The 12,258-nt window shown below is 41.3% G+C and overlaps 1 protein-coding gene across 1 annotated transcript in view; it reads right to left on the bottom strand.

Annotated features, from left to right (window-relative positions):
• Positions 1-275: 275 nt before the first annotated feature.
• LOC306870849 (stress-induced-phosphoprotein 1-like) overlaps positions 276-12,258 on the bottom strand; it is a 35,607-nt gene continuing 23,624 nt past the window's right edge. The window contains exon 14 of the mRNA XM_079418305.1: positions 276-1,065. Coding sequence (XP_079274431.1) covers positions 993-1,065 — 73 coding nt within the window. The 3' untranslated portion in view covers positions 276-992. The remainder of the gene's footprint in view (positions 1,066-12,258) is intronic.

Below are 12,258 nucleotides of genomic sequence, written 5' to 3'. Positions count from 1 at the left end.
TATTCTATTTATATATGAATAGTAGACTGTAGCATGATTTTGCTTCTTCAGTCGATTTGCACTGAAAACTGATGGTCATTGCATTGTGGGATACGGTATTCCAAACATTGTGTTGGGGTTGTATACTGCATATTGTACAGTTTCATAGGTCATCCTAGCATTCCCTACATCATGTTTAAATAGTAAGCAAAACTTACGGAATACAAAAATACTATTAAGCAATATTGTAATGTACCATTCCATACATAATGAAAGCATGAGTCACACACGTCACACAACTTCATGGATCTAGAACTTTATTAATCTGATGTTGCATTTCAATGTGGTGAAGCTGAAATCACAGTCAGTTAATTGATCGCAAACTATGAACCAAAGCCAAACAGGTGGGAGGCCTTCTGAGCTATGAAGCTCTCCCCCATGAATAGAAGTGCATTATATAGTACAATAATAGCGATGCATTCACATTCAGAGACAGACAGATTTCTAAAAGGCCTACTATGTGAAAATTAACCACTGATGGCGAGCTGATGTCACAACACTTCCCTCCCCCTCTCCTCCAAAGCATGGAAGAAACAAAACCCCCACATGCAAAAACCGCAAGAAAACAAATTCAGAATGAATCCGCATTTAATCTGCCAAATACTGAGCTGTAAAAAATAAATACCCAAAAAAATGTAATTGCTTTTAATATGAAGGATCAAACCCCACTCTTTAATACAGTAATGTATGAACAATAAAAAGTCTGAAAACCATGACAACTGATAATAGCGAATGTAGTGCCGAGGCAATACCAATTGGCCACATTTTTAATCCAATTAAGGCTCCAAAAAAAAATTTAATAAAATAAAGATTATTGGGATGAGTGGGGGGACAAGGGTTAGGGTGTCTTAAATTTGGTGAATAATTTGTTTGGAATGCCGCCATCCTTCGTAGTCTTCCTGTTGCTGTTCTGTAGATGAATAATGTCCTGGATTTTCTTCTGGTTGCTTTGATCACCGAATTGCTATTAGCCCAACATCTATCAGTTTCTGAATTTTCTGAGCGATGACAGGGTTCTTTAGATGACTAGATGGACAGAGGAAAAAAAAAAAAAAAGAAATGAGACACTGAAAAATCATAAATATTTACATTATATGAATGTCACAAATTCGAGATGATGTCTGGGCACATTTATAAATACTTTTCTTAAAGAAAAAAAAGATAAATAAATAAATATGATTAGATTCAACTGTCACTGCAGAGTACAAGTACAGAGCCAATGAAATGCAATTAGCATCTAACCAGAAGTGCAAATAACGAAGTATATAAATAAATATAAAAAATGTGTATATACATTAAGTTTTATAACAGTGCAAGTTATGAGGTGGAGGGGGAGAGACTAGCTCAGTGCAAATGACTGTACATACATCTTAGGTTGCAAGGAAGTATAAACAGAAGGTGCATTATAAAGCGAGGTATGTAAGTAGCATATGTTTATATATGGCCAATGACCTTAATGGCATCCGGAGGTAGAAATGTGCAAGGGAATGTGCAAAATATCAGAAATGTACAAAATAGCAGAGGAAACAATAAGAACATTGTGAGTGAGGAGTGCAGACAGGTTATCGAACAGTGCAGTTTTTTTTTTTTAATCCATTAGGTGGTCCATCTTGGATGTAGTGTTCAGCGCCTGAGATTGAAGTTCAGTAGGCTGACAGCTGAGAGAAAGAAACTGTTCCTGAGTCTGCTGGTGTGACAGCGAAGACTCCTATAACGTCTCCCAGATGGGAGAGGAGTGAACAGTCTGTGACTGGGGTGAGAGGAGTCTTTGATGATACTTCTCACTCTCCTTAGGCAGCATTTGTGGTAAATGTCTTTGATGGAGGGTAGCACGACACCAGTGGTGTATTGGGCAGTTTTCACCACCCGCTGGAGGGCTTTCTGGTCCGAAACAGTGCAGTTGCCATACCACACTGTGATGCAGTTTGTGAGAATGCTCTCAATAGTGCAACGGTAAAAGTTCAGCAGGATGTGGGGGGACAGGTGAGCTGCCCTTAATTTGCCTTTTTGATCAGTATGGAGGTATTAAGAGTCCAGGAGAGATCCTCAAAGAGATAGACACCAAGGAACATTAATTAAATATCTATCTATCTATCTATCCTATATATCTGTGGCAGTTTTTCACACCACAGAGTGTGTGTGTGTGTGTGTGCATGTACCATTCAAAAAGTGAAACTTGTATATTAGATTCATTCATTACACACAGACCGATATATTTCAAATGTTTATTTCCTTTAATTTTGATGATTATAACTGACAACTAATGAAAGTCCCAAATTCAGCATCTCAGAAAATTAGAATATCAATTAAGACCAATGCAAAAAAAAAAAAAGATTTTTAGAAATGTTGGCCAACTGAAAAGTATGAACATGAAAAGTATGAGCATGTACAGCACTCAATATTTAGTTGGGGCTCCTTTGGCCTGGATTACTGCAGCAATGCGGCGTGGCATGGAGTCGATCAGTCTGTGGCACTGCTCATGTGTTATGAGAGCCCATGTTGCTCTGATAGTGGCCTTCAGCTATTCTGAATTGTTGGGTCTGGCGTATTGCATCTTCCTCTTCACATTACCCCATAGGTTTTCTATGGGGTTAAGGTCAGGCGAGTTTGCTGGCCAATCAAGAACAGGGATACCATGGTCCTTAAAAAAGGTACTGATAGCTTTGGCAGTGTGTGCAGGTGCCAAGTCCTGTTGGAAAATGAAATCTGCATCTCCATAAAGTTGGTCAGCAGCAGGAAGCATGAAGTGCTCTAAAACGTCCTGGTAGACGGCTGCGTTGACCTTGGACCTCAGAAAACACAATGGACCAACACCAGCAGATGACATGACACCCTAAACCATCAATGACTGTGGAAACTTTACACTGGACCTCAAGCAACGTGGACTATGTGCCTCTCCTCTCTTCCTCCAGACTCTGGGACCTTGATTTCCAAAGGAAATGCAAAATTTACTTTCATCAGAGAACATAATTTTGGACCACTCAGCAGCAGTCCAGTCCTTTTTGTCTTTAGCCCAGGCAAGACGCTTCTGACGCTGTCTCTTGTTCAAGAGTGGCTTGACACAAGGAATGCGACAGCTGAAACCCATGTCTTGCATACGTCTGTGCGTGGTGGTTCTTGAAGCACTGACTGCAGCTGCAGTCCACTCTTTGTGAATCTCCCCCACATTTTTGAATGGGTTTTGTTTCACAATCCTCTCCAGGGAGCGGTTATCCCTATTGCTTGTAAACATTTTCTACCACATCTTGTCCTTCCCTTTGCCTCTCTATTAATGTGCTTGGACACAGAGCTCTGTGAACAACCAGCCTCTTTAGCAATGACCTTGTGTCTTGCCCTCCTTGTGCAAGGTGTCAATGGTCGTCTTTCGGACAACTGTCAAGTCAGCAGTCTTCCCCATGATTGTGTAGCCTACAGAACTAGACTGAGAGACCATTTAAAGGCTTTTGCAGGTGTTTTGAGATAATTAGCTGATTAGAGTGTGGCACCAGGGGTCTTCAATATTGAACATTTTCACAATATTCAAATTTTCTGAGATACTGAATTTGGGACTTTCATTAGTTGTCAGTTATAATCAATGTATATATGTGTGTGTATATTTATGCATGCATGCATGTGTGTGTGTGTGTGTGTGTGTGTATGTATGCATACATATACACACATATACACACACATATATATATATATATATATATATATATATATATATATATATATATATATATATATACACACATATATACATACACACACACACATACATACATACACACACACATACACACACACACATACACACACACACAGTGGTGTGAAAAACTTCATGTTGTGTTTACTTGCGTTATCTTATATTAGAGAACACAAGATCCAAGATGGTGGCGCGATCAGACGCAGCGGCTACTCCAGGTCCCAAAGACGGTGCTTTTATGTCTTTTAATGTCGTCTGTTCGTCTCCAAATAGTGTCAGTTTACCGCTAACTCATAAGGAAATCACACCAAAACTCATCTATGATCGCCAAAGTCTTTTGGATATCGGCAACGCATACAAACAACAACTCTCGCCGGTGGCTACTGAGAAGCTACGAGGTCTTCGTTTACTGCTGGAGCCGGACCTCGAGACAGCGGCCTCGCCTACTGATGCTACCCGCACAAGGCAGCATCGCAAGCGGTGTGAGAGAGGACGGAAGCGCGGAGGTATGCGAGCTAGGCTAAGAGCTAACCCCACAAGACCAGCTCTTCCAACACTCATGCTCTCAAACGTTCGCTCTCTGGAAAACAAACTGGACTTAATTCAACTCCGTCGGTCTACACAGCATGAGCCAAGGGATTGTTGTGTGTTTGTTTTCACCGAAACATGGCTAAACGACAACATCCCGGACTCCGCCATTCAGCAGCACGGGCTAACCACCTTCCGAGCGGATAGAGATTCATCACTATCTGGTAAGACCCGCGGAGGTGGTTTGTGTGTATATCAACAAAAGACTGGTGTAACAATGCTGCGGTATTATCAAAACACTGTTCATCGCTGGTGGAGTTTGTTTGTGAAGTGTCGACCGTTCTATCTGCCGCGGGAGTTCACGGCCATTGTTATTGTTGCAGTTTACATCCCCCCGTGTGCAAACGCTAAGGACGCGCTTCGTGAACTGTATAGCGCCATCAGCGAACAACAAACAAATAACCCCGACGGCTTTTTCACGCAAACTTAAAGACCTTTTTGAACAAGTTCTACCAACATGTGAACTTTGCAACAAGGGGAAACAACACACTGGACTTTGTTTACACAACAGTAAAGAACTCTTACAAGGCTGTACCCCGCCCCCACCTCGGGTACTCAGACCACATCACTGTTATGCTAATCCCAGCATATAGACCACTTCTCAAACTCGCCAAACCGGTTCAAAAGCAGATAACAGTATGGCCAGACAATGCCACCTCAGCACTGCAGGACTGCTTCCAGGACACATGTTTAAAGAGGAACATGTTTAAAGAGGCAGCCACCTACAACAACCACACAGACCTGCATGAGTACACTGAAACTGTGACTGCTTACATCAAAAAGTGCACTGATGATGTGACAGTCACCAAGACCATCACCACACGTGCAAACCAGAAGCCATGGATGACAGCAGAGGTTCGTGGGCTGCTAAAGACCGGAGATGAAGCATTCAGATCAGGAGATAAAGCAGCCCTCAAAACAGCAAGAGCCAGTCTGTCCTGTGGCATCAAAAATGCAAAATGGTCATATGCTCAAAAAAAAAAAAAAAAAAAAAATCAATCACTTCACAGACAGCAGAGACACACGGAGCCCGTGGCAAGCCATTCAGACCATCACTGACCACAAGCCCCCACCACAGGCCTGTGATGAGGACACATCCCTCCCCGATGCACTCAACCACTTTTATTTATGGTTTGAAATGCAGAATGACACACCTGCACAAAAATTGCCCACACCTCCCAACGACCGGGCGCTCTGCGACGTAAGGAAGACCCTATCTAAGATTAACCCACGCAAGGCTGCGGGTCCTGACAACATACCTGGCCGCGTTCTGAGAGACTGTGCTGCACATCTGACAGATACCTTCAACACCTCGCTGAGCCAGTGCAGAATGGGCGACGCCGACACTGTGAACGCATTAGCCCGTTCACAGTATGCACGTTCGTCAGATTCTAAATAGACATGGTTTACAAGTAATGCACCGCATCCCATGCAACAAGACGTCAAATTGCTTTGTTACACTGTATTACTCTCGCATCAGCTGTTGTCAAACAGGCACATCTACCCACATCAACACATCAAAAACGCTTTAAAAGTAGGGCTACATCCACCTGACTTGAATGACTGCTGCGCACAAGACAACCTCCATAACTTGTCGTTAATCAGGGTAGCTCAGAATTGGAGTAGTAGCCAGAACTCAGGGCAGAGCACCTGGCTTAAGTTAGGGGACATACAGCACGACATACAGCAGTAGAGTTACTCAGACAGGACACTGCACTTATTCGCGATCGCAAAAGTACATTATTTGCGTACAAGCCTTGCTGGTTAAATGTTTAATTCGCACGCTGGTCTGACGTGCGCTTGTTCTGAGCGCATACACCTGAAGCACGCGCACTAAAACGCCTGTCTAACAGCGCCTGATTACTCAACTAAGTTATATTTTGCGCTAATACTGTCAAAACGCACAAGGTTTACATACAGACTGAGTTGGTTATCTCTAAAATGAAAGTAAATAAGAGAGAAACGGATGCATGCCTGTACTGTATATTAGATGCGTGCAACTCTTAAAGGGACAGGACACTAAACGTGCTGTCGACTGTCATTAAAGGGATAGTTCACCCTAAAATTAAATTTCTGTCATTATTTACTCAGTGGAAAACCAAACAGTTGCTGGTCCACATTGACTTTGATAGTAGGAAAGAAAAATCCTATGGAAGTCACTGAGGACCAGCAACTGTTTGGTTTTCCACCTTCTTCAAAATAGCATTTATGTTCAGCACAAGAAAGAAACTCATTCCGGTTTAAAACAACTTTTGAGTAAATGATGATATAAAAATACAACATTATGACAGAATTGACAGACAGATGACAGAATATTAATTTGTGGGGGAACTATTCATTTAACGTTAACAAAACAACAAAACGCAAAGAGAAAAATCACTCACTATTCTTGACTGAAAAACTTTAATACAGTTGCTTTAGGAATCAGTCTATCTAGTGTTTTATTTTGATATTTGTTCATTCAATTTCATTGAATACTCTGCTAAATACACCTATTGTACCTGGAAATAAAGCACTGTTTGTTTTATTTGTATATTATGTGTATTTGTAATGTGTATCTTAAATAATGACAAAGATTTTTATCTTCGCCCACTTTGGCCTAAATATCTGCCATGCATCTTTGTCTTTCTAGTTTGGCTGTGATGCTCAGACAACTTGTAAAACCAAAATAGTAAAACTAACAAAGAATCGTGATAAAAATCGTGAATCGTGATATTTCTATAAAAAATCGTGATATGATATTTTTCCCATATCGCCCACCCCTAGTGGGCGATATGGGAAAAATATCATATCACGATTTTTCGTCATGTTAGTTTTACTATTTTGGTTTTACAAGTTGTCTGAGCATTACAGCCAAACTAGAAAGACAAAGACGCATGGCAGATATTTAGGCCAAAGTGGGTGAAGATAAAAAATCTTTCATTATTTTATCTTTCTTATTAAAAAATAAGAACAAAGATACACATTACAAATACACATAATATACAAATAAAAAAAAAAGTGCTTTATTTTCAGGTACAATAGGTGTATTTAGCAGGAGCATTCAATGAAATTGAATGAACAAATATAAAAATAAAACACTACATAGACTGATTCCTAAAGCAACTGTATTAAAGTTTTTCAGTCAAGAATAGTGAGTGATTTTTCTCTTTGTGTTTTGTTGTTTTGTTAACGTTAAATGAATAGTTCCCCCAAAAATAAATATTCTGTCATCTGTCTGTCAATTCTGTCATAATGTTTTATTTTTATACCATCATTTACTCAAAAGTTGTTTTAAACCTGAATGAGTTTTTCTTCTGCTGAACATAAATACTTTTTTGAAGGTGGAAAACCAAACAGTTGCTGGTCCTCAGTGATTTCCATGGGATTTTTCTTTCTTGCTATCAAAGTCAATGTAGACCAGCAACTGTTTGGTTACCTTCATTCTTCAAAATACCTTATTTTGGGTTCAGCACAAGAAATTAATAGAAATTAATGTGAGAGAGTAAATAATGACAGAAATTAAATTTTAGGGTGAACTATCCCTTTAATGACAGTCGACAGCATGTTTAGTGTCCCGTCCCTTTAAGAGCTGCACGCATCTAATATACAGGCACGCATCCGTTTCTCTCTTAACTATTTACTTTCATTTTAGAGATAACCAACTCAGTCTGTATGTAAACCTTGTGTGTTTTGACAGTATTAACGCAAAATATAACTTAGTTGAGTAATCAGGCGCTGTTAGACAGGCGTTTTAGTGCGCATGCTTCAGGTGTATGCGCTCAGAAAAAGCGCACGTCAGACCAGCGCGCGAATTAAACATTTAACCAGCAAGGCTTGTGTGCAAATAATGTACTTTTGCGATAGCGAATAAGTGCAGTGTCCTGTCAGAGTAACTCTACTGCTGTATGTCGTGTTGTACAGTATATAGAGACGGAGACCAGAACTGTATTTGACATAATGTGTTCTGTAGCACGATACTACGATATTTCTTCAAATGCAGATCGTGGAGACATTTTTATCGTCCACGATCAAAAATCGTCATATCGCACACCCCTAGCTCCAAAAAGACTGATTTACCTTGAATTCAATTTCCATCAGAGTTTCCACATTAGGTCAGGTGTCTCTTGACAGGCGCGAACACAGATGGCAGTGTGTTTCAAGATCCTGAACCAAGCGCTGAGATTCCGATTGGTCCAGAAAAAATGTCATTTATAAGAATTGTCCAATAATGGCCTACATGGCATGCAAGCCCACCCCCACATCCCTCTCTTGACAGACGCGAGCTCAGTAGAGATTCCGATCGGCCCAGATGTCAATTAACGCAAGACCCCCCCCCCCAAAAAAGAAAACTCTCCGGTTCTACACGATTCACGTGAATGACCCAATTGACAATAAAAGCGGCGATTGTCGCCGAAAAGCGACAAGTTTGCAGGTATGTATGTTAGAATGCTCTTCATTGACTTCAGCTCGGCATTCAACACAATCCCAAAACAGCTCATAAATAAACTAAACCTGCTGGGCTTTAACAATTCCCTTTGTAATTGGATCCTGGACTTTCTAACCGGAAGACCGCAGTCAGTCCGTGTCGGCCACAACACCTCGAGCACTACCACACTGAGCACAGGTGCCCCACAAGGCTGTGTGCTCAGCCCGCTGCTCTTCACACTGCTGACCCACGACTGCACTGCCAAGTTCAGCTCCAACCACATCATCAAGTTTGCTGATGACACAACAGTGGTAGGTCTCATCAGCAATAACGATGAAACGCACTACAGAGAGGAAGTGGCACAGCTGGCTGAATGGTGTGGCACTAACAATCTGTCCCTCAATGTGGAGAAGACAAAGGAGGTTGTGATGGACTTCAGAAGAAACTCCGTTGACCACCCCCCACTGACCATCGACAGCTCGACTGTGGAGAGAGTCAGCAGCACTAAATTCCTGGGGGTGCACATCACAGAGGATCTCACCTGGACCACCAACACCATGTCACTCTCCAAAAAGGCACAACAGCGCCTACACTTTCTCCGCCGGCTGAAAAGAGCAAGTCTCCCTCCACCCATCCTCACCACATTCTACAGAGGCACCATTGAGAGTGTGCTGACCAGCTGTATCACTGTCTGGTACGGGAACTGCAGTGCTGCTGACCGCAAGACCCTCCAGCGGACAGTGAACACAGCTGCAAATATCATCGGTGCCCCTCTCCCCTCCATCCTGGACATTTTCCTTACACGATGCTCCAGCAAAACCAACAGCATCGTGAAGGACTCCACCCATCCCTCCCACAGTCTCTTCCAGCTCCTACCATCAGGAAGACGGTACCGGAGCATCAGAGCCCGCTCCGCCAGACTGCTCAACAGCTTTTTCCCCCAGGGTGTGAGAGCCCTGAACTCAAATCACCCCGCCCCCCTCTGAAACCCCATGCAAACCCCTACATGCTGAAACGCACATTCGTTCCACTGTATGTCCCCACATGTAGCGGAATGACAATAAAGCTCAACTTGACTTGACTATTTAAATTTGTTTGATCTGAAACATTAAAGTGTGACAAACATGCTTAAAAAAAAAAAATCAGGAAGGAGGCCAAGACTTTTTCACACCGTGTGTGTATATTATATATGTGTGCGTGTGTGTACATTTACATTTAGTCATTTGGCAGACGCTTTTATCCAAAGCGACTTACAATTGGGGAATACAAAAAGCGATTCATCTTGAAGAGGCAGTCAGACAGAGGAAGTGCTCGTAACACCAAGTCTCAGTCATTGTTCAAATAAGTACAAGCTAGTAGGTGGAGAGAACGATAGAGGGAAAGTTTTTTTTTTTTTTTTTTTTTGAGTTTAGGATGAAGTCAAGTACTGCCGAAAGAGATGAGTTTTCAGTTGTTGCTTGAAGGTTGCCAGGGATCCGGCGTTCCGGATAGGGGTGGGAAGATTATTCCACCAGCCAGGAATGGTGAACGAGAATGTTCTGGAGAGTGATTTTGAGCTTCTCAGTGATGGTACCACAAGGCGTTGCTCACTAGCAGATCTCAAACTTCTGGAGGGGATGTAGGTTTGTAATAGTGAGTGGAAGTAGGAGGGTGCAGAGCCTGTGGTAGATCTGTACGCAAGCATCAGTGACTTGAACTGGATGCGAGCTGCCACTGGTAGGCAGTGCAAGCAGATGAAGAGAGGTGTAACATGCGCTCTTTTGGGCTCGTTGAAGATCAGTCGTGCCGCTGCATTCTGAATCATTTGTAGAGGTTTGATTGCGTTTGATGGCAGACCAGCCAGAAGAGCATTGCAGTAGTCCAGTCTAAAATATGTATATGTCCAGTGTAAAATAAAATGTGATTAATTAGGCAATTATTTTTTTCAGTTTAACGCTTTAAAAATATTTAACGCAATTAACGCAGGGCCGGAGATAGGGTTGGCCAACCCACTCACAACTGCTGTTTCTGTCACTTCTTCTCTTGACAAGAAGTTCATTTATTCAGTCGCAGAACATCCTTATGAGCAGATCAAACCGGAGATGTTTCAGACGCGTGGTTCACTTCACCCCTGCGCCAGACGCGAGTCAAACGAGTGCGCAAACAGTGCTGTGCTCGCAGCGCGTGCTCAATTGCACGCACAAAGGTGCCGGTGCGCGCTGTAGCCTGTATTATTTCATATCAAAGCGCAAAATAACAGACCACGACATTGCATGAACGTAGTTTAAGTCATGAAGTTACCAAATAGGCGATTAAAGCTGCCTTAAAACCGTGCGTGCATGTAATATATTTTATGAGTAACATTTAACAACATGTCTATGAAATGGTTTTCAAAACTGCCCTGGAGCAGCCGGCACTGTTCCCTCAACTCGTCAGCTCATTAATAGAGACTTTATGAGCTGAAGTGTGTCAGAAATTGTAAAAAGAGTTGAGAGAAAGTATGATGCGTGTCAGATCCATGTCACGTTCAGCAGCAGCAGCTTTGAAAGAAATAACAGCCAAAATACCCTAATAACCAGCTGCTGTGATGTCTATTAAATCAAATGACAGTTAAAAAAAAAAAAGAAAAAAAAAAAAAAGGGAAAAAGTAACTTTTATAGCTTTAAGAATTCATCTATATTTAATTTATTATATAGTGTTTGATAACTTCACATTCAATTTCTGTATACTTCTGCTGAAGGGCACAGGTAAATATGACATTTATTATAACGGGCTTATGTGACGATTGTTTTAAGTTCACTTAAATTAGAAGTTATTTTTTAAAAGTCTAATAAATGTTAAAATTGATCGCTCAATTATACTGTAATGATGAATGGCTATAGTCTATAAAATATACGTATTAGGGCTGTCAACGTTAACGCGTGTGATTAATCTAAAACATTTGAATGCGTTGATTTTAACACAAATTAATCGATTGATAAGGTTTGACCCCAACTTTTTGCCATCATCGCAGCGCGGTAGGAAATCATTGCAGCGCGGTAGGAAATCATTGCAGCGCGGTAGGAAATCATTGCCTGCGTCCCAATGTGCGCACTATCCATCCTAAATTCTGTGAGATATTAGTCATTTTCAATACTATTTAGGGCACATAATGTGTATAGTATGCACATTGGGAAGAAGGGATTGTGTGATAAGGCGCCGGGCTCGACAAAAGTGAAACGAACACGGAGAGAGAGAGAGAGAAACAGTGCGCGAGGGGAGAGAGAGAGAGAGTATAATCTTTTATTTATTATTATAATTCATTATTTATTTTATTAACAGTTAGCATTGTTTTGTTTTTGTTATATCTAGCCATGTGTTTATGTAATAATGCTTTTATTTAGTTTCATTATTACTATTATTTTCTATAAGCTTTACTAAATTTTATATGTTGTTTTAATGCTTTGGCAATACAGAATGTATGTTTTTGTCATGCCAATAAAGCTTTCTGAATTGAATTGTGAGAGAGAGAGAGAGAGAGAGAGAGAGAGAGAGAGAGAGAGAGAGAGAGAGAGAGAGA

The sequence above is a fragment of the Barbus barbus genome, assembly GCF_936440315.1.
Source record: "Barbus barbus genome assembly, chromosome: 6".
In the NCBI taxonomy this organism is placed as follows: domain Eukaryota; kingdom Metazoa; phylum Chordata; class Actinopteri; order Cypriniformes; family Cyprinidae; genus Barbus; species Barbus barbus.
Note: the sequence above shows the minus strand (reverse complement) of the source record. Positions and strands in the feature narration are given on the sequence as shown.